The 27,517-nt window shown below is 39.9% G+C and overlaps 1 protein-coding gene across 1 annotated transcript; it reads right to left on the reverse strand.

The window, feature by feature from the left end:
* Nucleotides 1–1,306: 1,306 nt before the first annotated feature.
* Nucleotides 1,307–25,560, reverse strand: GPR37 (G protein-coupled receptor 37). Its single transcript, XM_006929340.5, has 2 exons — nt 23,649–25,560; nt 1,307–7,085 (listed from the first exon to the last, which is right to left on the reverse strand). Exons 1-2 carry the CDS (start codon nt 24,669–24,671, stop codon nt 6,267–6,269), a joined length of 1,842 nt encoding a protein of 613 aa, XP_006929402.2. The 5' UTR covers nt 24,672–25,560; the 3' UTR covers nt 1,307–6,266.
* Between the last annotated feature and the right edge of the window lie 1,957 nt (nt 25,561–27,517).

Here is a 27,517-nt window from a genome sequence, read left to right on the forward strand (position 1 = left end):
GAAATTCCTACATGAAAAGTCTGTAAGACTCAGAGAGGTGAAGAATTCAAATGTAATCATTGCCATACACATCGTGAAAATGAAGTAGTAATTTAAAATCTTTCCACAATTAAAAGCCCCATCCAAGATGGTTTGCTCAGGAGTTCTGTTGAATACTTAAGAAGAAATAATAGGAATTCCTCAGAAGTTCTTTCAGAAAATTAAGAGTGGAGCATTTCTCACCTCATTCTCTGGAGCCAGTATTACTCAGAGAATAAAACCAGAAAAGGGGGGTGCCTGGGTGGCTCAGTTGGTTAAACGTCCGACTTCAGCTCAGGTCATGATCTCACCGTTCGTGGCTTCAAGCCTCACATCAGGCTCTGTGCTGACAGCTTGGAGCCTGGAGTTTGCTTCGGATTCTGTGTCTCCCTGTCTCTCTTCCCCTCCCCTGCTCATGCTCTGTCTCTCTCTGTCTCAAAAATAAACATGAAAAAAAATTTTAATTAAAAAAAAAAAACCAAAGAAGGACATCACAAGGAAAAACATACAAACTATCGACCAATATTCCTCAAAAATAGGAAAGAAGGAACAAATAAGTCACTGGCACTTAAATCCTTCTCTGGTTTTGCTTTCAGGAACCCCACCTAAGATAATAGTAACGTTCCAAATCTAACAAGAACCAAGAAAGAAGAGTGGAGGGATAGGGAAAGAAGTTTTATAAGGGAAACTCCTATAAAGGACATTATTGGGCATAATTTGGGAAATTTGAAAATGTACTGGATATTGGGAAATATGGCTGTTTCAATGTTTAATTTCTTGTCTCTGATAATGATGCTGAGTTCAGCAGGAGAATGTTCCTGTTCTTAGGAGATACATGATGAAGTGTTTACAAGTGAAGCATCACTAATATCTGTAACTTATTTTCAAACGGTAAGAAAAAAAAGAGAGCAGGTGTGAAAACTGTTAATAATTTGTGATTCCAAGTGAATGATGTACACATATTCATTATCCTTTTGATTTTTCTGTTCATCTTTTTTTAAAAAATAAAATTGATTAGAGAAGTGCAAAAACCACAGCTACCACTACATACCTATCAGAATGGCTAAAATTTTTAAAAATTAAAAACAGGCAATACCAATTACTGTTGGCAATATGGAGAAAGTGATGTGGGCTCTCATACACCGCTGGTGAGAGGGCAAAATGGTACAGCAGCTTTGGCAAACAGTTGGTCGTTTCTCATAGTTAAAAAGTAGACTTACCTAGATTTCCTCTCCTAGCTGTTTACCAGAGATATGAAAACTTATGTCCACATAAAAAACTATACATCAATGTTTATAGTGACTTTATTCATAACAAACTGGAAACTGGAGACAGTGCAAATGTCCCTTAACTGGGAAAGGCATACACTGTGATACATCCATACAATAAAATATTACTTCACAATAAAAAGAAATAAACTACTGATACAGCAACATGGATGAATATCCAATATATTACGCAAAGACTCAAAAGCTATGTATTGTATAATCCATTTATATGACAGTCTGAAAAAGGTAAATTATAAGGACAGAAAACAGATCAGTAGGTGGGCTGAGGGTGAAATAAGGAGTTGGCTACAAAGACACATGCCTCCATGTGTCTTTGGAGACTTTCTAGAAAGATACAACTGTTCTATAGAACTATAAAACTTTCTAGAATGATAGAACTGTTCTATACTTTTTGGTGGTGGTTACATGATGATATGTGCTCAGGACTATATGCTAAAAGGGGTGAATTTACTATATATCTTAATAAAAAATGTATCTTAATTTTAAAACTAAATAACTAAATGTTATTTAAAAAGTCAAGTCAGTCCTCTCTCTAAACCATCCAATGGAGTCTTACCCAGAATAAACAGCAAAGTCATTGCAATAGCTTATCATCTGGCATCCTTTCAGCTCTCTGATCTCATATGGTACTTCTCTTCCCCTCCCTCAATCTGTTCGAGCCACATTGGCCACTTTCTATTCCTGAAACCTATCAAGGATGTGTCCACCTCAGAGCCTTTGCACCTCACCTATTCCCTCTGCTCTTCCCCCAGAAGGCTATATAACTTGTTTACTCTAATATGACCTTTACACTAACGTCTTCTTCCTAATTCCTCCTTACACTGGTACTCCTTTTGTCCCTGTTACTTTTCTTTATCAAACGTACCATGTGTATATAATCCTTTAACATTTATTTAGTATAATTTCTGTCTCTCTCAACAAGAGAGGGGAGGGCTTCTTCAGGATTTTTAAACAGCTATGGCACATGCACACACAACAGTGCTTAACATATAGTAGTAAGTTGAATAAATGGTATTCATTGGTTGAATAAATGAATTGAGATATAATGGAAGAGTCATTATTTCACCCATCCATGCTCTACTCAATTTCACTTGCATACTTTTTATAACACACTAAAAATCAATCTTATCATAATTATTAAGGAAGTGGACCTTTATTCTAATTCCACTTTTATGAGAAAAAAGTAAATGATGAAAAAAGAAGAATTATTAAGCATATATTTGTAAAAACAGTATCAACATGTCCATAGAATAAACACAAATTCATCTGGATTCAGATGTAAATCACTTAGATCTGAAATATGGAACGAAGTGCTCGTTTGCTCTTCCTCCTCTGTGAAGCCTTCATTCCTATCTCTTTCCGCCCAACCACTGAGCTCTCAAAGGGAGTTGGTTCACTTTCAGCTTCCCACCATCCACTCTGTGCTTCATGCATGCTGCACTTGTCACATGAAATTTTATTTACAAGGATCTTAAGGTTAAGAATGTTAGGGGCGCCTGGGTGGCTCAGTTGGTCAAGCATCTGACTTTGGCTCAGGTCATAATCTCATGGTTCGTGAATTCAAGCCCCACATCAAGCTCCACGCTGGTAGTACAGAGCCTGCTTGGGATTCCCTCTCTCTCTCTCTCTCTCTCTCTCTCTGCCCCTGCCCCACTCATGCGTGCTCGTGCTCTCTAGCTCTCTATCTCAAGATAAATGAAAAAAAAAAAAGAAAAGAAGTTAAATTTTGTGTTCCAACTGCCTAGTCTAGCACCAGGCATAAAGAGGTTTAATAAAGGATCATTGAGTTGAATGTAAATGAGTTGATTTTTGAAGTCATAGATTTGAAGTCTTCAGAATTGTGAATTATCAAGGAAATGCTGAGTTGATTATACTGTCCAGTTATAGATATATAATAGATATAATGAATAATCTATATCTATATGGACATACATCTAGATATATGGATACAGACATAGATATTTTGAAGAGAGTTTCATTGACTATCCCGAAACCACAGAGTTGATTTGGTTCAGTAGCTCAGACACCATTTGTAGAGTTTTCTGATCAATCAAAATTTTAGTAGACTTAATCTTATGCATGAATTTCTCTTCTTAAGGAAACTTTGAGGAGGGGGAAGACACGGGACGGGATCTGGATTAGAAAGAAGTAGAGCAAAAAAGGTTAATTTTTTTTTTTAAAGCATGCTGTAGGAATTCTTATGAGAAAGCTGTGATCAAGGCCATGAGAAAACTTCCAAGCTACTTCACCCTTGGGATGACTTCATTGTGGTTATCAAAGTTTCTACTTTGACAGAGATAGCATTCAATAAGAAGGCATATGTTTCAACTGAAAGTCAAGGACACCAGGAAAAAAGAAATTTGAGTCCCAACTGCCTCCATTGGAGTCAAACCTGTATAATATTTTCCTAATTGTTTTTTTCACTTTCAGATTCAATAGCCCATTTAAATTGTCTTCAAATTGATCTTCCTACCACAGAGTTGCAACAATGTTTTTCCAATGCTCAAAAAACAAGCCACATTTCCTGAAGGACTCCGTCTGAACATCTTTCAAAGCATGACCCTTTTATAATATGGTTTCAGTGCATATTTTCATCAGCATATTCCATGAGGCTTCTATGCACACATAGCATGGGAACCAGACCGGACCAAACCAAACATTTATTCTTCAGCCGTACCCCACGAGTTTTCTCTCTCTTCCTTTCTTTAACCAGCTCCCTCCTCCTGGAGTGTTCACTCCTCATAGTACTTTTATCAAACTTCTGACAGACTATCCATCCAGTTATTTTACAGAGCCTTTCACGATCTCTCCCAGTCTGATGGGCTCTCTCTCTCTTTTCTGATCCATCATGGACCTTTACACCTCCCTAGCAGGTCCCAGCTTTAACCATCATTGTACATGCATTTGTCTTATTCCTGCTTTCTCATGCCACCCCTGCCCAATTTTGAAAATCTGACACTAAGCTCTGGTTACTTTTATTTACTATAGGTGATAACATAGAACATTTTCTACATCATGTTCTCAGTTTTTCTCTCTTTTTAAAAATTTATTTATTTTGAGAGAAAGAGGGAGTGAGAAAGAGAGTGAGAACATGAGCAGGGGAGGGGCAGAGGGAGAGAGAGAGAATCCCAAGCAGGATCCTTACTGTCAGCACAGAGCCCACCGCATGGCTCAATCCCGCAAACTGCCAGATCTGAGCTGAAACCAAGAGTCGGATGCTTAACTGACTGAGCCACCTCAGTCGGTATTTCTTGATTTATAAAGTTGACTAAGTATCAGGAGAGACACTGAGAAATCACAATTGTTGATCTCAGTAGCCAAAACCTAGTTTAGGTGTCCTCAAGAAGTTTTCCAAAGATTTATTACAGGGATCTATAAGAAGACAATGGTATCTTTTTTTTTTTCCTCTCATTCTCAAATCCCTCAAATTCCATACAATACAGATAGTGGGGCAGTGGGGTGGGTGGAAATCCCTTCAGAGAGTACTGGACTAGGGAAAAGGAGATATTCTGGACATTGTCATTTAGTTAATCTGAGTGTCATCTGGAAGATGAACGGTCTAGATTAAGTATCTTTAATTTTTCTAACACTAAAGCTTAACAATTTAAATAACATCATGCTATAATCTGGAAGAAAGAAGTCACCACTCGGTTATGCTCAATGTACAGAAATTGACAAGCTGAAAACAGAGGGTGGTTTCTGGCCAGAAAATTGGTTTCCCTTCTATGCTTTGTCTGAAGACAGAGACGTTACATCTATCGCCAGGCCTCTGTCTCTGCCACCTGATTTAGACACGTGTCCTGCGTGGCAGGCAGTCATCCTACACAACTGCCGGAGCTTAAACTCCTGAGGGGAATCTAATATTCAAATGGAGAGGATTAGTTTTTTGTTGGAAGCTTATGGAATATCAATTCAAAATAAATTTGAATATTCAAGTGTTCAAATCAAGATATATAAATATTTTATTATGCTACTACTGTACTTTCATTCTACTTCGAGAAATTAAATCACACAGATGTAACCAAGTTCATTTTTTAAGTGGAGAAAAGTTAGAATTCAGAGTGCTTCAAAGGTCAGTGTTCAGAGGAAATCAGATGACAGGTGCATCATGTTTTAGTCCTAGATTCTGCTCATAATCCATAATGGGAAAATCTATAGCTCTATATGCTAGTTCAGAGGTGAATAATAATGATAAAAAAGATACTTTCTTCCTGCTCTGCTGTCTAGTCACATTTTATAAATACTTGGAAGTAATTTTACATCTGTATCTGAATATTAAAAATACAATTTTGTTTGAACATACAATATAGTTGTATATGAATCATGCATATAAAATAGTACTATTAGGAAAACTGCTTTAGAACATAGTGATTACCTGCCTTAAAGGAAAATAGAACTTTAAAGCAATAAGGCTGACTTTAAATTGTGCGTAGAACCAGTAATTGTGTATTTAAGGCAATTAAAAGATTTATTGAATCTCGGTTAAAAGTAGATTGACAATGACATTAAACAATAAAGCATAATTTATTTGGTGCTACTTTGTGAATGCTCCTTAACTACAAATCATCTCACGATACCATATACAATATACCGTCAATCACAACTCAAACATAAAATAACCTACAAAATCGCATGGCTATCATCAATATACACTGATTATATTTTTAAAAGAAAGTTAGTAATCAATTAAGTTAAGGTGCAGTAACTTTTTTCAAATAAAATATTAGCACCATACCAGATATAATGATCTAAAACTATTGGCCTTCTCATACGTCTTAAATAACTAAATATAAACATTTTTTTTCAAAGCACAAATATTAATTTGCAAAATCAGTTCTACAGTCGTTAATATTTCTCTCTTTCGTTGCATTTTTCCCCGGTAGGGAAAAATATTAAGTAAAAACGTTGACAGGATATGAAAATCAAACACATAGATCTAACCAAAGAAAAGGCTGTTCTTCAGCAATGCGTTCCAACAGAAGCGAAAGTGGACATTTCGCGGCGGATGGTACTGAAAGGCGAGAGTTCGAGTTCTGTGGTGTATTCGTTGTCATTGTCGTCGCTGGTCACTGTCGAAGACTTCTGAATGCACTCATCACAGCAACAGCAGCAACACTCCATGAAGGCCCGACTGAAGGGTTTGCAAAGACAGAAAAGGAGGACAGGGGTGACACAGGACTTAAAGAACAAAAGGAACTGGCTGATGATATAAAGCAGGTCCATGGTCTGCTGGGAAACCCCCGTAGCCATGTAGGCAGTAACAATGTTGCAGATATTTTCAGGAATAATGCAAAACCCATACAAAATGGTCAGAGCCACCACTGTACAGTTCATCTGGCTTTCCAGCTGAATCTGTCGCTTATTCCCTCGAGTACAGGCTTTCTCCGCTTTGCGGATTTTCCTCGCAGTCACTAAAGAGCAGGTGATGGTGAAAAGTGTGGGCAAACAAAAGTAACAGCCGAAGTACCACCAGAGTCTTGCGCTGTCATAGGTAAGGGCTAGAACGTAGATGGTGTCCGGTAAGTCAGGGGAGACCTTGATGACGCAGCGTTCCGCGGGAGCTCGGCCACTAAACCCCAAATCCTCCTTGCTCAGCTGGCGGAGAACGACTTCTGGAAGTGCTAACAGTAGGGCACCCACCCATATAACAGCAAGCTTGGCAGTTGTGGAAGAACAGTTCTCGATCATTTCATAGTACATCTGCACGTTGGTGGCTGCTCGGAAGCGGTCTATACACAGAGCACATAAGGTGAAGGTAGTGACTCCGAGGGAAGCCACCTGCGGGAGGAGCACAGAATGCGTTTATTCCGGGTGATCTCTGAAAGATCGGAATACTAGGCAATAAATACAGATTGGCAAAACGGGGAAAAAACAAAACAAACAAACGAAAAAACACAAACAGAACAATTTCCTGGAATGAGGCACGGTTAACTGGTTAACTGGGTTGGTGGCATTTGCCAAATCATTGTAAAGATGAAAACAGGCAGGAAAAAAAAAAGGAAAGAAATGTAGTGGTTCAGGGTCATGGAGTCAGAAAAATTTACGGCTGGAAGGATCCATAAGGACCCACTAGTCCAATACCACTTTGTTATTGAAAAGAACACAGACACCCCAAGAATTTCAGTCACCACAAAAATGCTTGCCACCAGAAGATCTAGATAAGGAAGGATAGTTGAGTGTATCCCATTTTCATTACTAAAAGGGTAATCATGTTTTCCAGTGTGGGGCCGATAGCACACCTCACACACAGCAAACATTTAAGAGCTTATCGGGGTGCCTGGGTGGCTCAGTCAGTTACATGTCTGACTCTTGTTTCAGCTCAGGTCATGATCTCACGGTTTGTGAGTTCGCTCTGCACTGACAGCACAAAGCCTGCTTGGGATTCTGTCTCTCTCTCTCTCTCTCTCTCTCTCTCTCTGCCCCTCCTCCATTGTCTGTCTGTCTGTCTGTCTGTCTCTCTCTCCCTCAAATAAATAAACTTAAAACATACAAGAGTTTATTTCCAACAAATGAGATGAGTAGAGATCTCCAATTTCTCCTAATGTAAAATAAAGTATGTTAATATTATTTTCAAATGATATACTTCTGGAAAACAAGAAAGGCAAAGTCTCCAGAATTTGAAATCAATGAAAAAACAAATGCCCAACAGGTCAGTGACTCCTCCCCCTGCACATTGCATGCTTGCCCTAGGGACATCTGCATTTCCTAGTGAGAGTTTCAGGTTGGTTTTAGCCAGAGGGATGGGGCCAGGTACCCAGGTAGAGAGGTAAGAAACAAGGCTAGAGTCAGTGTTTGTGGGGATTAGGTCAAAGATCCCCTTATGAATTTCAAATTCCCCAAATAGTGACATCTTCATGGGTATATAGAGAAAAAACATAAAGGGAAATAGTAGAGAAACTTGTCTGCATTACATGATTTGGGTCTAGGTGAACTGGAGATTAAAAAAAAGGGCAAATTCTAACCAGGAGCCCGAATTACACTGGCCTAAGGCCAGAATTAACACCATCTATGTGGCTCAGAAAAACCCAAATTACGATTTTAAATTGTCCCAGGCACCTGGTGGAAGAAAGCACAAACCTCTCTGGAAAAACGCACTTTAAAAGCGGGCCTCAGAGAAATCCACAGATAAAACTCAAGGGAACATGAATTCACAATTAAAAATCACGATATGCAAGAGACAACCCACCACTTGTGAACTTACGTGCCAAAAGAAGCAAGGTACAGAATCAGGCATATATCAGCCGTATACATTTACCATGAAATAAGTACATTATCAAATTTAAAATTATATGATACTAAAAGAATGTCAAAGAAATAGGAGATATAAAAAGTAACCATGAAAATATGCAAAAAGGAGCCAGATATAATGTCTAAATATACCAGTCATAGGAAACTTTCAGATCAAAGAACCCTTTGACACTGCCCACATAGAGCCCTGTATCCAAACTCATATATGTGCATGGCCCAGGCATCTAACTAAATCAACAATTAAAGGTTAACAACCAAAACTATGTACATATTTTTTTCACACAGATACTTTGCCAGGAATATAAATGCATGTTCCTAATGTAAACATACTATCATTCTGTAGTCTGTAAAATATTTACAAACATCATACACTCTAACAGGGTACACAGACATGTACTCAACACAAGCATACATTTATTGATATCGATTATGTGCAAACACTCTGCTAGATATTGGGGATATAGAAAGAAACAAGAAACCGTTCTTTCCCTCAGAGAGGTCATAGTCAGCCAAGAGGGGGAAGGTGGTTCTCACAGTCACAAGATAAACACGGTGGTCATCTGGGAGCACCAGATTTACTCAACTATTCAGAGGAAATTGAAGTAATTTTTTTTTTCAACGTTTATTTATTTTTGGGACAGAGAGAGACAGAGCATGAACAGGGGAGGGGCAGAGAGAGAGGGAGACACAGAATCGGAAACAGGCTCCAGGCTCTGAGCCATCAGCCCAGAGCCCGACACGGGGCTCGAACTCACGGACCGCGAGATCGTGACCTGGCTGAAGTTGGACGCTTAACCGACTGCGCCACCCAGGCGCCCCGGAAATTGAAGTAATTTAATGTTTAATACATGTAGCCATTATTTATATACTTAAAGACAATGAAGGTAGATGGTAAACTGTCCATGAGGTTTAAGATGAAACAGGAGACAAAAACTCCCTAGGTGGGAAAGATGTTTTGGGGTGTACCTTGGACACTCGGTATGTACATGCACTCTCCTCTGGCAGCTATTGGTCATGCCTTGGCAAAGGGGCAAGGGGGAAATACACACACACACACACACACACACACACACCTATATACATATATATTAGACATATATATATTACATATATATATTGGACATATATATAATAGACATTAACATTTTATATATATATAATTAGACATTAACATTTTGAAAATGTTAATCTCTAATTTTTTGGAACTCAAAGGGATCATGTTGAAAAAAGGAAAACCATTTGTCATAACAATTTGGGCACTCAACACATTGGTTGTTTATCTGCCACATTCAAGCTGTCACTCTCCCCAGTAACGATGGCAACTTGCCTTGCAGCTTCTACGAGAGTTCCAATGTCCAATGTTCTCCCCTTTTTACACGCAACACATTAGTCAACGTCTACCAGTCCCGCTACAGAAAGTAAGGACGTGGCATCCATGCCCTGACTATTCTCACAACTCTTAGTGGAGACAGTCTGAAAACGAGATGTAGTGAGGGCTAAAGTGTATGAAAAGCAAAACCGAAGAAAAAGTATGACTCACAATCCACATCAGGGCAGATCAAGACTACATGACTGAGCTTATAAGCACAATTCCTGTTGTACAAAATCTTCAGAAAGTTTTCCATACATACCAGTACAAGGAATATCAATCCGATATGACTGCCGTAAAAAGTCATCTCTACATACACGTTTTTAAAATTAACCTTCAAATTAATGAATTGTTCATCTTGATGGTAATTTATTTTGCATCTCTGCCAGAGATTCAAAATAATTCTGAAATTGAGGCCCCTGCTGTGCGACTGTCTTAAGATCAGATCTGTCAGTAACTGCCACACTTTGAATGGAAACCCGAGGACTTGCTCTCTTCTCAAGGTCTGTATCAAACAGTATTACTTAGAAATTGCAGTATTTTATTTCATGGATTTCTGAAACATTACATTTACATACTAATTTTTCAAGCAGTTTGATTCATTTCTCTAGAAGAACATGAACAACAAAAGGTTCTCCAACTATCAAATGCACACACATCCTCAGCAAGGCTTTCTGTGTCATCTTCACTAATGCAAATCTTTGTGCATGTCACCCATGTATCCTGAGTCAGTCCATAAAGAAAGCTACAAAGGTTAATGCTGTGCATTCTTTTACAATTATGAATAGCATTTCTATTAAAAGGAAAGCTTGGTAAGACAAAAACACTAGGGAATCTGACGACAGGCAATCTCTGAGAGACTTGGAACATCTATTTGCTTGGTAGTTTTCTATCATTCTTTACAAAGAACACATAACACTCAAGAGATAGCATCTTCTCCCCTGATTAATCTCCTTAATTTTAAACACAGAGATTTAAGATCTGGACCAATGATCACAAGAGCTAGCATTTGCATACCTAACTCTCAGTCTGTTGCAAAGCATTTCATGAAAGGTAATAACCGATGAACGTAGGTGGACATGTACTAAGAAGGGTGTGTTAGATTGCCTCTCCTTAGATATTTATGAACTGTGATACATATCCACTTTTAATTAGAAGAAGTTCACTTGCTAGAAAACCAAAAAATGCTTTCTAGGTTCTGTATATTTCACTGCACATGATAACAAAAGCCAGAGCAAGTTTTAAGCAAAATTTACATGTGCTCCTACTTTCACTCAGGAATTCTATGCTATTTTTTTTTAAGTTTATTTGCATGTGAAAGCAGGGGAGGGACAGAGAGAGTGAGGGAGAGAGAGAATCCCAAGCAGGCTCCATGCTATAAGCCTGAGCCCATCGCGGGACTTGATCCCACCGATCGTGAGATCATGACCTGAGCAGAAACCAAGAGTCTGGTGCTTAACCGACCGAGCCACACAGGCACCCTTCTACATTGTATTTTATTTGCAGATGCTTAGTTCTTCAGCCATATTCTCAAAAGCTTTAGGACTGAGCACCAAATATGTTTAAAAGAACATATTTGATCTGTAATCCAAATCGCGGTTTGAGGGAAGCTTCCCAAGTTTCATACACAAGTTTCAGGAGGCTCCTGCACCTAGTTTCTTGTTGTCAAATCGTACTTCTCTCTGATAGTGTTCTCCTCCATTAGTATCCAGCTGAAGCACGAAAGTCACAAGAGCTGGGGCCTTGGAGTAAAATGCTGCCCCAAATGCAGATGGCACTTACCATGTAGTTGCCAACAGCAACCGCAGCCCCAAGGCCGGTCCTAGATGTCTCCTCCCTCTTACTGCCACTGCCTGCAGTGCTATCACTTCAGATACTTTTCTGCAAATCCACTTATGCACTTGATTTTATGAAGTGAAAGAGCAAGAAAGGTACAAAGCCCCTGCTCAGTACATTCCCAAATTATTTATAGAAGGCTTTAAACATCTGTAAAGAATCAACTGCAGAAATTAATTGATAAAAAACATCTGGATCATGGGTGGTAGGCTAATTTCTGCTATCTCAGATATGAAATCTATCCATGCAATTAAAAATGCAAAATGTTGGTGTAACATGAAAAGATCTCTATCCCAATTTTCAAACATATTTGTTTACTTACAGCTCATTAGAAATTCTACCGAGATGAATAGTGCAATTATATGCAATTATAAAACTGTATCATAAATGCTGGATCTTCTGCATTTAATGACCATATCAGATTGCTAAAATTCAATGTCACTAAGAAATATGCTCTTGGGAGTAAAGCTGGAAGGGGTGGTTTTTTGAAGCAACATCCTGAGAGATGGAATGAGTAAGATGCAATCTCCTATTAATTAAACTGCAATGGGAGAAATAATTAACATCAACAAAAGCAGAACTGTAAACACTTCTAATAGACAAGACTATTAATTTTGAGAATGAAGATCAGAGGGAAGCTGGAAGCATAAATTTTTAACTATTTGGGAAAAAGATATTAAGCATTTGAGGGTGTTGGCATCAAAATACACAAACAAGAGAATCAAAAGGAACAATTCAAAAATCTTTCTTTCAAACAGCAATGCTCTGCCCTTCTCCATATCCCAGAGGAACAACCATAAAACTCCTTCAGCGCCCGCTCAGTCCACATCCAGAGTGGTGAGGCTTCTCCAAGCTGCAGCCACCTGCGGCATTGCTTCGAGGCACTGGGCAGGCACAAAGTTGATACATGAGTACTCACCGTGGGAAAGCAGCAGCTCTGGGGTCAAAATGTTCTTCCCACTGTTCAAGTTCAAATTCAATACAAAAATATCAGCCCATGAGAAAGCCTAGGCCATCATAGTCACTTTTCCCGTTCCCTCAAAATGATAGGAAGAAAGTATGCACGGATGCTTTATGAAAAATGGTAAGGATCTTTGTAGGAAGATCCTTGGCTGTTGTCTTATCTGTTGCTCCATTTCTCAGAAGCGTACTGCAGACAGACAAATAAGAAATCATTTTGAATGAGAGTAAGCTATGGAAGTACCAAATAAATAGTATCTCTTGCTAAACTTTCTGATATAAATCAGTGATAACAATGGGGGGGGGGGAGACCAATGTACTTCCAAAGCAAAATGTCTTTCATATGAAATTAAGTCTATATGCTTCAGTACAGTGAATAGGCTGATTTTTAGAAAATAGGGAAATTTCTAACTAAAGTCATGACAACTGTACTCTATCCTAACTTATATTTTACCTCAAAAAGATGTTTAAGTAGATCTATTTCTGTGTACTCCTTTGTATACAAGTAACTCACAAAACAAGGGCATTACTGTTAAGAAAACCCATTCATTTGGACCATGAATGATAATCTATTATAAGTCTGTGGTTACAGGCCTAACAATCAGTCAGGAAAAAAGCAGGAGGAGCACAGGGTAGAGTTTCCTTTGAAACTCTAAATGTCTTCAGCTTGTATGTCTTTGGCGTCCTCTTGCATTTTCCATAATCCTTACGCTTACAGCACTTGAGGGCAACTTTTCCAGGAAAGAGACGCTTCTTTGAACACCAGTGGGACTAACATGTTATCAGAGACTCTGCTGTGAATAAGATGGCCTTTTTCAAGAGGTCTTCATTTCAGAAAGCATGCAAGTCATGACACTGTGGTAGTAACACACTTCCATTAGTGTTTCCAAGTCAAAATAGAGCAAGGAGGAGAGATTTGCCGCACCCCTTCCAGGCATGCATGCATCTCTAAAACAAAATAAAGCTATTTACAGCCACTCTTCCACAGTCAAAGAGAAGGCTTCTTACCTTTATCAAAATCACTCGAATTTAATCTGATACACCCACATATTATAAATATCCATTTATTTCAATTATACCCAAAATATTTCATCTATACTTGATTCCCAATGTTATGGAAAAGCAAAATATTTTGAAGATATTGACTATTACTATTGTCTCATTCTCTATCTCCCTCCTTTTTGCTTAAGTTTAGTAACACGCTCTTACTTATTTTAAAAACAATTGAGACTATTTTTTTAATATGAAATTTATTGTCAAATTGGTTTCCATGCAACACCCAGTGCTCACCCCAACAGGTGCCCTCCTCAATGCTCATCACCCACTTTCCCCTCCCTCCCACCCCCCATCAACCCTCAGTTTATTCTCAGTTTTTAAGAGTCTCTTATGGTTTGGCTCCCTCCCTCTCTCTCTCTTTTTTTTTTCAATTGAGACTATTTAAAAGCTAACATATCACCCCCAAACTTGTATTGATGTTATAAGTCTTTCTTTACCTTATTGTCCCACCTTGACATAAGGTTTCCTACCAATTGTGACTTCTGGCTTCTGCAGCACAGTACATTTCTGTGTACTATATATACACAGTATAACAGTACATATATATATGTATACACACACACACACACACACACACACATATATATACACACACACATTTTACTACAACTTGCGTAAGATATTATAATTTGGTTATAAATGTGTCAATGCTCATTAGTATAAAAAATAACAGTGAAGCAAAATTAACATCATTTGTCCTAGGAGGGAAACAATCTATTGAAATCAACAGATGTTAATATATATAATTTATATATTCCATGTTGATTCTCAATAATTAAAATCCATTTAAAAATGTAATATTTATCCCAAGCCCAAGCTTGGCCATCCCAAGCTCTGATGAGTTTCCAAAGAACAGTAATCAGTTTTCACCAATTTTCCTTTGTCCTTAATAATATTAGTTTGCATGACAGAAAACCTAAACTAAAAACATATTCCTCATCCATTTGCGGCTGGGTAATTATGATTTGAATGACACTAAGAAACCCGAAATTTTGAAGACAAAATTTCTCTTCTCTTAGCCAAAACTCCACTCTTGGTAGTCTGTTAAGGAAATACTCTTTCTTCACTCAATCCTCCTATAAAAGGTATGTACCTCTAAATCTTTCATCTTGCTGTGAATGAGTTAACAGATCTTTTCCTATACATGAGAAAGTTGAACCAAGGAGAAGACAGTGAAGGTAGGAGAAAAGGCACTTAGGGTGAGGAGTGACGAGCAGGAAGTAAAAAATGGCAGCCTTGAGCACAGTCATAGACTAATGAAAATGACTCATTCCAGTCCTGGATCAAATCAGTGACCTTGGCCTTGTTAATGCTATGAACCATTCAAGTGTGCTGACAAATAACAGTGAAAACCATCATAAATTCACAAACTGGAAGTATTCTATCTCGGGAATAAGCCTGGCACTGTGATTCCATCCTGTGTTTAATGGAAGTTTTATGGAAAGTATGTATATCTACTTTTCAAATAGAGAGGCCCCATATCTGAAGTTGCAGCAACCCCATTTTCCACTCTACCTTGAAAGTTTAGGTGAGATCATCTCCTCTGGCAAAAAGAATGCCATTCTGATTAGGATACTTGAGAGTTAGTCTTGACAAGAAGGTTGGGTTAATTAGTAGACTTTGGCAGGTCAATTCTTGGGAAGTTAAAGGACAGGAGGATCCCAAGAGGATGAAATCAGAAGTGCAATACCAGACACAAATCTCACTGCATAGTAGCTTGCCCATCCCTCTCCCCACACAGTCCACACCCCAGACACAGATCCCTGTGCTTCCAATGTGACACTGTTAAATCTAGTTGCAGCACATGGAAAGAGCTGCATTCTATCAAGGTGGAAACATTCTATCAAGGTCCATGGTGTGGAAGGGGAAAAGCATGGTAGATACGCCTTCACCTACTCAGCCTGGGAATCATAAACTCAGACCTATTTTGCTTTTGCAGGTATATTTGCTTCCTTTTCGCTGTTGAAGGATGCTTTGTTAGTATAACTAGGTATCTTGGCAATCCATGGGAACTCAGGATAAGTCCTCACTCAGAATCTTTCTTGCTTGAAAGATTAATCCAATTCTTGAGAAAGTCCATTCTTTCTTATACTCTTTCTATAATAGGGTCTGAAGTATCTATAATAGGGTCTAAAGTATCTCCATTGTCAGCCCTTCTTCCTAGGTTCTCTAAGGTCAAATTATATGAGGTACATTTTTGAGATTTTTCAGAAGAAAAGGACTCAAATCAGTGTACTATTCATTAGACTGTTAAATAAATCATTCATTTAAGTAAAATTTTAAAATTTGGCTTAATTCCTTATGGCTAATAGACTCATAATTCCAAGGCAGAGATGGTTATCTCAGGCAATGTATTCCAAATAATAATTTAATTTTTAGAATAATTCTGTGTTCTAAGTGAAATTTCTAGGGCTGTCCTACCTGCCCAATTATCTTGCCAATCATTCTAATGGGCTTCCTATCCCATGAAATATTGAGAAAGTAAGAAAGCAAGAATTAAGAGACTTTCATATTTGTATCTTTTCATCATGGACCTAGGCTGTATAGATTTATTCAGATTAATAAGAATACGATTGAAAAATAATTAGAGCACAGTTTTCACTTGTATTTCTCCATTTTTGGTTCTGAGTACAACTGTGAGTGGACTCATTCCAGGACCCATTCCTGATTTCCATAATACCCTGTTTAAACCTCTGTTATAGGGCACCTGGGTGACTTAGCTGAACGTCAGACTCTTGATTTTTGCTCAGGTTATGATCTCAAGGTTCATGAGTTAGAGCCCCATATCAGACTCTGCACTGACAGTGCAGAGCCTGCTTGGAATTCTCTCTCTCTCTCTCTCTCTCTCTCTCTCTCTCTCTCTCTCTCCCTTTCTCTCTCTCTCTGCCCTTTTTCGGCTTGTGTGCAAATGTATATGTGTGTGCACACACACACACACACTCTCTAAAATAAGCAAATAAACATGAAAAAAATTAAATAAACCTGTTATAGCACTCATTACACTGCAGAACATTACTTCTCTATAACTTAATTTTTTTAAGTTTATTTTTATTTATTTTGAGAGAGAGTGTGTGTATGTGCACGTGCACCCATGCGCATGTGAGTGGGGGAGAGGGAGAGGGAGAGGGAGAGGGAGAGGGAGAGGGAGAGAGAGAGAGAGAGAGAGAGAGAGAGAGAGAGAGAGAATCCCAAGCAGGCTCCAGGCTGTCAGCACAGAGCCTGACTTGGGGCTTGATCTTAAGAGCCATGAGATCAGGACCTGAAGGGAGGTGAAGAGCTGGATGCTTAACCAACTGAGCCACCCAGGTGCCTCACTTATTCTATAACTTTAAAAGCAGTAAGGAATCTATGTTATTCATGTCTGGAAACTCTCCCCCCTTTTCTCCCATGCTTTCTACTCCCATCCCCACCTAACATGGTACCTGACGTAGTAGAAAAGTCCGATAAATTTTTGATGAATAAACGAATAGTAAATAAATGAATGAATGATGACATACATGGAAAAGGATTATAGAAGATAATGAATTACTCAAATTGTTCTTTAATCAGTTATTGGGTGCTGCTGTTTTATATATCATCCTTCCAAGCTGAATGCCAATGAATATCTCAAGAAGGGGAGTAGAGAAAATCCATATTTCTGTGTGTCTTCACTGACAAACTTTAGAAAAGGATGGCTTCTCAGTATAAAATATAGTTAAGGAAATTATTTGAATTTCACATTTGATTATCATAAAACTTTTATTTATGTAGAATCTAAATTCAGTAAACCTTGCCATACACTATTCATAAATGGCATTGTAAATAAGAGCTCATTCTATAACTTTTTAAAACTTGTCTGTGAGAATCATCAACTATTTTTATTCCGTGGAAATGTAGATAACGATTATAAAAGGATTAATGGGAAGTCATAAAATATTTGGTAAGCACCATTCTCACACAGTGAGTTTATTTTTCCAGAGAATATTATTAGTAACTTTCAAATTGCTCAAAAAACTGTTTGTTTCCACTTACAAGTCCATCAGAATACCTAATGGCTAATCCACAACTCAAGCAAATTTGCCATCCGCCATGTTAAGTGCACTGTTACTTGAATGTGGGGCTCTAGGGCAATCTGTGTGGAATCGCATACCTGTATGGTAAGTCATCTTCAGCTTCCAGGATCCTTCCTTTCTTACCTGCCAGTGCTAACTACAGTCTCAGGCAATTAAGGAGCCATCTATTCCACTCAGTTTAAAAACAGTATTTTTAAAGCCATTGGAGAATTTGGCTCTTTTCAACACAAAAGATTGTAGATCTTTCACAAATCATCCCTGGTCCAGGGGTCCTGGGGAGATGCATTCCCTCTATCCATCCTCTACCCTCACGTAGGAATCTGTGTCCCAGTAAAATAAAAATAAAGTTCGATCTGAGATTATCTTACAACTATTTGAAGCCTTCTTCCCTATCACACATCATGAAGGTATCAGTTCTTTAAGGGGGAGCCTGTATCATTCAAAACTTCCAATTAATGTCCCAACAGAAATAAATATTTGGCAGCGGACTGGAATCAGACGATATACTAACCGGTTGGCTTCCATCAAGTAATGAGCAATGATCTGTTCTAGTTGCCATATTCAGTGCCTGAATTATTTGGCTTTAATGATTTTTTACATCCTTAAAGGAATAGTATGGTAGGAAACTCCTATACCATTCTCTTGTTGCAGTCCATACCCAGACCTTCATTTCCATCTTTCTCTCTCTCCCTCCACTTTTCCCTCCCTCTCCCTTGCCCCTCTCTTTCCACAAACAAGTATCATTTTGAGCATAGTTTTGTTTATTTTGTCTATTTTGTCTACTATCTGATAAACGAGTTTAAAATGATGTGTCTGTTAGGATGACCACCATCCCCTCAGATTCTCTTCTCTCCTATCCCCTTCTCCTACCATTCCATTTGCCCTTGGTCCTTACAGGATTTATCACTAGGCCCCAAAGATACCAGAATCCTGGAATAGAAAGAGAGAAGTTATCAAGTACAACAGTTCCCGGTATATTCCCACTCACAGCAACATTCAATATGATAAAACAACTCTCTAGCAACAGACCCAGGAAGCTGGCTACTCTCGTCAAGCCTTATGCCAACAAAGTGAAATAAAAACAAGAGTTGAATGTAAATTGCAAAGATGTGTAATTTCTGCTGAAGAAACAACTCCTATTTTTCTACGCAAGCCCAACTTTCCCCAAAATTCCACTGTCTCCTTAAGATTATGCTAATACTGAAGTTGTAGGGGGGGTGGGGGTGGGGAAAGAACTACAGTAGAAGAGGAAAAGAAGGCAAAGAGAAGAGAGGAGAGAAAATTTGTGAATACAAATTAACTGTGGTCTAGCTACTATGGAAAACAGTATGGAGATTTCTCAAAAATTTGAAAATAGAATTACCATATGATTTAGCAATTCCACTTTTGGGTATTTATCTGAAGAACGTGAAAACACTAACTTGAAAAGATATATGCACCCCTATGTTCATTGTAGCATGATTTACATTAGCCAAGATATGGAAACAACCTGTGTCCACTGATGAATGAATGGTAAAGAAAATGTGGTGTGCGTATGTATGTGTATATATTTACTATGGAATATTATTCTGCCACAAAAAAGCATGAGATCTTGCCATTTGCAACAACATGGAGGACCTCAAGGGCATTATGCTAAATGAAATAAACCAGACCGGGAAAGACAAAGACCATATGACCTCAGCTATATATGGAATCTAAAGAATGAAAAATCTCAAAACACAAAAAACCAAGCTCATAGAAACAGAGAAGAGACCGGTGTCTGCTAGAGGCTGGAATTTCTGGGGATGGTTGAAGGGTGTCAAAAGATACAAGCGTCCAGTTATAAAATAAGTCATGGGGATGTAATGTACAACATGGTGACTATAGGTAATAACATTGCATTACATACTTGAAAGTTGCTAAGAAAGTAAAAAAGTAGATCTTAAGATTTTCATAAGATAAAAGAATGTCATAACTATGTAAGGTGATGGATACTAACTAGAGTTATTGTGGTGATCATTTCACGATTACACAGCTATTAAATCATTATGTTGTACACCTGAAACTAATATCATATGTCAATTATACATCAATAAAAAATAAAAATTAATTGTGGATAAAATTTTATACTGAGAAATATTAAAAATAAAAACACTGGATAAGGCAAAACAGATTACTATCTAAAAGGTAAATCATACACTATAAATCAATAATAACGTGCATGGGGGGATGTCAACAAATAAAGTAAATATAAGAAAGTAAAAAGTGAAGAGAAGGCAAAATCTAAATAAAAGGAAATAAAATTCAAATAATTTTAGAAGTCTTGTGGTCAAGAAGAAAACAATTTGGTGGGGGAAAGGTTTTTGAGAAAGTTTAAAGAAATGTAATTATTTATAGTGTCTTTTACCAATCTAAAACACTTCGTGATTTCGAGAACATGAAATGTAACCTATGTAACTTGATTTGATAACTAAAGTAATCATGCTTGACATATTAAAAACTGCAATTGTATCAGATTATTGAAATTAAAAAAAATTTTTTTTTAAACAGCTACCAACTCTGGAACTTAATGTTCTGGGTTTTTTTTTTAAAGGTTTTATTTTAAGTAATCCCTATACACAATGTGGGGCTCGAACTCACAACACCAAGATCAAGAGTTTCATGCTCTACCAAATGAGCCAGCCAGGCACCCCTGGAACTTACTGTTAATGTAAGACAAACAAGATGAAACCTAAGAATATAAAAAGCCATAAACTTCAGCATATAGCAAATGATGTTAACTGGGCTTATTTTTTCCCAACCTACTGGATATAAAAATCTTCTTTAAAAGACACCAAGGAGCAGACATCGAAAGAAACACTCCCTGGACATTCTTGCCTCCTAGATGTTTGTCTAATAAACAAGCTTGAGACAAAATGTCTGGCTACCACGGAACAGGTATATATGTTTGAGATGATCATTTCTCCTCTCTGGGTCTCATGTTTCATCTTTAAAATCAGAGGGTTGGATCAGACTGCCCGCTGGTTCTAATTTAACATGATAATTCAAAAGCCACTGTAGTGAGGGCTGTGGTTCCAGACTGCCTCCCCACAGAATTCCTTCAGGTATAAAGCGCTGATTCCAACTTCTGGGACTAGTGGTGATTGACGGCTCTTAGCTGCATCCCTGTCTAGGAACTGCCCTTCAGAGAGATCCACCCAGCTCAAGGTTATGCCCCCTTCCTGGAAGCAACTTGCATCCAGTGACTGGTCCCTTTAGGGGACATAAAGTCTGGGCCATCTTGCCTCAATTCAGGATATTGTACAAGGCCCTCGGGGCCCTGCAACTCCCTGTGGTATCAGCTGAGGTCTCAGTGGGATCTGTATCACGGTTCAACTTTCCCCCCTGCCCAATTCTGCTTCCTTCATTCCCTATGAGGCATTGAACCTAAGCACACACCCCAATAAACTTCCTGTGAAGCAAATATCCACATTTGGGTCGGATTTCTCAGGGACGTGACACGGAACAGGCACTAAATCTCTTACTTCTTGGAGGCAGAACTGTTTTATTTTGAGTTTTGGACTGTATTTCTTGTTCTCAAAATCAGGAACTATGGGGCTGATACTACTATCCAATAATTATTTTCACAAAACATACTAACACATTATAAAATTATTTCAGAAGAATAGGATTAGGTAGGAATGTAGAAACACTACATCTGAAGATAGTCATTCATTACTTTAACAATAAAAAATGTATATTATAGTCTAATTTTTAAAGAAAAAAATGAGTAATTTTTTTTCCAACCTTTGCTTCTCTAGGGAAAATAAAACCTAGTACTAATAACTAAAAAAATAGGGCTATAAAGAATAGGAAAAACTACAGAGCAAACAAAACAAAACAAAACAAAACAAAAAAAGCAGTAATTGTTTTAATAATAAAAGAGGTAAAAAATAAACTTAAGAAGCAGAGAATTAAAAAAATGAAATACAAATGAAAATACACATTTTTTAAGAATCCTCAGAGTTAGAAAAACAATTAAAAGACATACATAATACCATCATCACTCAAAACTCATAGGTTGCATTAAACCTGAGTTTTTATATCCTTTTCTGAATTTGGATGGGATTCCTTTCTTTTAAAGTTTTTTTTTTTCAAGAACTTGGGTAATATGTTTTTTCTTTCCCCATTTTTTTTTCTGACTTCTTTATATGGTTTTTCCCTCTAATGTATAAAGGTTTTATCATGCCCAGTACATTTTAGACAAGCCAATCCACTTCTCTTGTATGGCGGCAGTGGGGGGTGGGGAGCGGGTAACTCTCCTGGTCACTGTATAGTTTACTTTTGTCTCATTCTTGTATGTCAATTTCTTCTGCATTATTCAAGCAAACAATCAGAGAAATCTTAAATCTTGACCTTGAAGCTGCAATTGATAGGCACATTTCTCTTACATGAATTCAGTTACCTCCTCTGCAATTCAAAAATGAACTACCAAATAAATGAGACATTTCAGAGCTACTTGGAGCCTGGCAACAAGAGAAACCCTAGGTCTTGGTGAAGCAGCAACAGCTGATTTAGCCAGCATGGAATGATTCTGCATCTGATCCCTGCCAGGATAACAGAGGGTCTCATTTACTGTCTCTTCCCTTACTTCTTCTAAGTAGGTACTGTTTTCTGTTTACTTATCCCCTAGCTTTAGGCCCTGGGACAATGTTGAACATAGTGTCACTGGCCCTGGTGCCAGACAGGATCAGGGGCTCTGGAATATTTGCAGTTTCCCTTCTTCTGCTTCCATAAATGAAATGGGCAGTCTGAATGGAGGAAGTCAAGGGCCAGCTGGCTAAAAACACAACTGGCAACAAAGCACTTGGGCTCCTTCCAAGAGCTGGTGTTTAAAGAGAGGCCATTTGAAGAGCAAATTCCAACCACCATAATAATGGCTCAGGACACTGGCTGTAAGAAGAAACAGTAAGATTTTCCTCGGAAATATTTTTGTTTCCAAAGTTTGGAACCTGTTATATTCCCTCTTCTTCTTGAGAAATTTTCTAGAGTTAGTCAATCCCTTAAAATAGCCAATCAATACCCTAACAAATGACAAGTATATGTTGTATACTTCTGAGAATTTATATATCTATATATAAATTCTATGCCATGATGGCCAATGTGTTATTCTTGCTTAAGTGCATTCACACAAAAGAAATAAAACTGTTAAGAAATGGAGAAGGAAAAGGAAAGAAATCAAAAATGACATAAGAATTTAGATGGGATAGCATGGCAGAGAGCCAAAGACACGTAAACTAATTTTGGAAGGTTATTAACATATCATGAAGCCAACTGACAAAAGCAGATTTCCTTTATTAAATAAAATAGTATTCCAACTTATATATTTAAGAAAAAATGCAATAATCTTCTTGGGGAGAAATCATATTGGAGCCCTACTGGATAAACAAAACATGGTTTTTTGTGGTTGCTGAGTTCTGGTAAGACAACCTTGACTGGTCACTTATTAACCCTAGAATCTCTGATAGGTGCCAAATAAAAAAAATATATAAATGCCATATTCAGAGAGATAAATTTAAAATCTAAACAATTCTATACATTACGAGATCATAATTAATTATATCATAATCCAGGAGAAAATGAATTTGAAGGTGGGTGAACAAAGCTGCCTCTCTCTCTCTCCCCCCTCCCTCCTTCCTCCCTCCTTCTCTCTCAATGATTGGCAAGAGAAATGGAGGAAGGTACCCAGAAAACAAGTGAAGGGGTTCAGCAGCCAGGTAGGTACGTGCAACAGCAGTTCTGATGCTATAAATCCCAGAAATGGGTAAAGCCAGTAGCTTGAGACCCCCTGGAAGGCATTACCTCGATATAGGGCACAATCTTACAAGAGAAGTCCTCCAGCAGCCACTTTTTCGTCAGCTCGTGAAAGATGACAAGCGGAAGGCAGAAGAAGATGATGAGAAAGTCCCAGAAGGCCAGGTTGGCCAAGAGGGAATTGGAGATGCTCCGCATGTAGTAGTTGTGACACACGATGCACATCACCGCCAGGTTGCCAATGATGCCAGTCCCGAAGATCACCACAGACAAACACATGACCGCATAGGCGCCGTAGGACTCCTGGGTCAGTGGGTAGAAGGGGTTCTTTATTCTCAAGCGTCGGTTTGTGCTGTTTCCCCGGCGGGGACCCCCGCGCTCGTGGATCCCTTCGCCCGTGGACCCATTCTGGGCCAGCGCCCTGCCAGGGGGTGCAATTGTCCTCCTTTCGTGCCCAGACAGTCCATTGACCGTCTTGGGTGGGGTGTCGTGGTGGGAGCCCTGGAGTTTCCCGCCTCTCCTTGGCCAGTAATAAAGGTCGCTGGCGCCAGGTTCCGTCCTCACACTCTGCTCCTGGCTGTGCCCAGAAATGCCAGAGCCTCTAGGACCCTTCTCTTCCTCCTCTGAGATCTGAAGGAGGAGTTGGAGAGCCGGGGGGTTCCCTCTCGCCAAAGTTCCAGGGGGCTCCTGACCTCGGACACCTTTCCACCTCCAGGCTCCAGGCGGCCTGGCTGGAGGTCCCGAGGGTTGTGCGGTCAACGCCTCCGCCCCTCTGCCTGCACCTGGGTCACCGCCCGGAGCTGCCCTTATGTCCCTAAAGAGCGGTGCGCGCACCGCTGCCCCCTGCTCCTCCTCCCTGAGCGCACGGGCTAGCAGGTCTTCTGCAGAATTTCCCAGTCCCCAAGAGTCCCTGCTGCGACGGTGGCTCAGTGCAGGTGAACAGTTTTCCCCCAGGCAAGTTTCGTTTCTTGGCGAAGAAGCGGACCCGAGGCCAGGAGAGGCAGAAACCTTGAGCAGTAGCAGAAGCAGCAGCCGCAAGGTGCGGGCGAGAGGCGAGCCCGGGGCCCGCATGGCTCGGTGAGGGCGCTCCCCGCGGCCGCGGCTCCCGGTTAGGACCGACACCTGCTGCCTAAGTTGCTGCTGAGAGTTAGACACATGTCACATACTCACCCCCGCCCCGGCAGTGGGGGACGGGAGATTACGGGGAGGTTGGGGGATGGGTCTTGGGTCACAAACCCTCCCCCTTTACAATCCTTCCTCGTTTGGCTTCCCGTGCATCTCTCGGCCGAACCCACCCCGAGCGCTGCGTATCCCCCCCGCAAGGTTCAGAGAGGGAGTCACTGCTCCCGACGGCTGACCTTGAAAAGTTGTAACCAACACCTGACTGTTGATGAATGTTGCTACCGGGAGAAGCCCGGACCAAGCCCCACGTTCCTCCCTGCCTTTGGGTGGTTGCCTTCTTGGTAACAGTTGCTCTGCCTATTTACATCCTTTCGATACAGCTTTATCCAGTTGGTAACAGTTGTGCTGCCTTTTTACATCCTTTCAACCGCTTTGTCCAGTTGTAAGCCGAGGTCGCTACAGGGGGAGAAAAACAAGTTCCCCTTCTTCAGATGACTGGCAGCCACAATCCCGCTCCCGGCTCGCTGGAAACAGGTTGCAAACAGCCAGACGCCGCGCAGACGCTCCCGGGAAACTCTTGCCCCACCTAACCCCAGCGACTCGCCAGGCCGCTGCTGCCGTGGAGAAGCGGGATGCGAAACCCGTGGTCACTGTCAAAGTTGCTTCTCCTCCAGCTCAAAGTTGACCAGGGGGCGGCGCCGGCTGCTGGGCGGTGCGTCCTGGCGGAGAAGGGAGTCGATGGCTGGAGTGAGGAGGGCGGGCGCCGCTCCTCGGTGGACGGTGCCGTGCCGGCGGCCGAAAGAGCTGGTGGCGGCGACAGCGGGCGCTACCCGGGCGGAGAGTGTGGTGCCTGGAGCCGCCGCGGGTGAGGCGGTGCATGGCCGGAAAGGGGGAGGTGGCCCGGCCTCTCCCCGCGGCTCCTGTCGCTGCGCGCGAGGGCGACACCCAGCGCTCCGCTCCTTGCCTCCTCCCCCTCCTCTGCCTCTTCGGAGAGATGCCGGTTTGTGGGGAGACTGGATTCCCTGGTGGTTTACGACTCATTAAACCCACACACGTTTCATTCAAGCCCTTTGTAGCTGCTTTCACTCGTAGGAGCTGGAAGCGGAGAGGGAACAAGGGCGGGGCGCAGAGCTAGGGATGGGCGGGACACGTTAATTCCCCAGATGTCGGAACCAGCTTGACAGGTCCCAGAGCCGGGTGGGGAGGAGCAGGGGCGAGACCCGTGCTTTCTCTTCCCATCCGCCGTGCGCATGCCCAGGCCTCGGCCCCGAAGGAGTAGTAAGGTGAGCAGCCCGCTCACCTCGTTCGGTATTCCCCGGGGCTGAGACTCGAGAGAAAGGAAGCTCAGAGGTTTCCTTCGCAGAGAAGGAGCAGTTCCGGGAATGGGACGCACAGTGAAAATGTCCAGGATGCATCGTTACCTTTAACACCGAGTTAGGAAGCAGGCTAACAGGGGTTACTTAGAATGCCCAGAGTACAAAGAAAGTAGTTTCGTTTCATGAACTAGTGGGAAATGACAGGTGGGCGAAAATTAACTTGGCATGGCTGACCATGCCTTTCCAACCTTTAGCAGGAAGCCTGCTAAAGCTGTTCAGGGTATAGTTGGTAAGACAGACAAATATAACATAAAATGGGCAAACTGATTAAGAGAGAAAGTGACAGACGAAGAAAAAAAAAAAAAACACATTTTGAAATAAAAAAAAAAAAAAGGCAACATCTAGAAAGAAGAGAAAATACAATGAAAAATATGATGCCAATTGTGACAGGTATTGAACAATGGCCCTCCAAAAGATGTCCACATCCTAATTCCCAATACCTGTGAAAATCTGGCAAAAGGGACTTTGCAGATGTGATACAGTTAAAGATCTTGAGATAGGAAGAATTATCATCCAGGTGGGTCCACTGAAATCACAAAGGTCCTTACAAGAGGGAACTGGAAGGGTCAGAGTGGTGCAATGAGTCAAGCAATCTCTAGACGCTGGAAAAGTCCCCGCTTGCTCATTTTACACTTCTGACTTCCAGAACTATAAGATGATGAATTTGTGTTGTTTTAGGCCACTAAATTTGTAGTAATTTGTTGCAGCAGCAATAATAAACTAATATACCAATTAACCTAAAAATGTAGACAGCAACAACAATTTTATTGGAAAATATTAACTACCAAAAATAGCTCAAGAAGAATTTTTTTAGAAACCTAAGTAGAACCTTAACATTAAAGAAATGAAATCATTCATCACGTTCTACTTATCAGAAAGCACTAGACATTATTGAATCCTAAGGAGTAATTATGCTTTATATGAAATGTTTGATAGCTACCCAATTCATTTTGTGAAGCCAGAATAACCTTAATATCAAATTGGAAAATTCCAGAAAAAGGAAAAAAAGGGTTAATAGCACCCATTTATACATTAATTCATTTACATATAATAATTCTCTCAAGTGCATGAATCCAATAAACAAATATTCTGCTCACATTATTTAGGGAAGAACAGTGAACAAAATAAAGGTCTGCTCCCTCTGAATTTACATTCTCTTGGGGGAGACAGATAATAAACAAATATATATACAATACATCAGATGATGATAAGTGCTAGAGAGAAAAGAATGGAGAGTAAGGAAGTAGAGTAATGGATTAGGGAAATATGTTAAAAGGATGGGCAGTGAAAGCCTTTTTAATAGAAAAGGTGATTTTTGAATACTTACTAACATATATCCAATAATCCCAAATAAAACCTTGATGAACCTTCAACACTACCTGTTTTATTTTTAAATACGGCATATAATAGGGTTTATCC

The sequence above is a fragment of the Felis catus genome, chromosome A2 (genome assembly GCF_018350175.1).
Source record: "Felis catus isolate Fca126 chromosome A2, F.catus_Fca126_mat1.0, whole genome shotgun sequence".
Lineage (NCBI taxonomy): Eukaryota > Metazoa > Chordata > Mammalia > Carnivora > Felidae > Felis > Felis catus.

Excerpts from the sequence above, each read along its gene's own strand:
- GPR37 (XM_006929340.5), bottom strand. The coding sequence starts at position 24,671 with ATGCGGGCCCCGGGCTCGCCTCTCGCCCGCACCTTGCGGCTGCTGCTT. Across the intron at positions 7,086-23,648 it reads AGATTGTGCCCTATATCGAG|GTGGCTTCCCTCGGAGTCAC; the intron begins GTAATGCCTTCC and ends CTCCTCCCGCAG.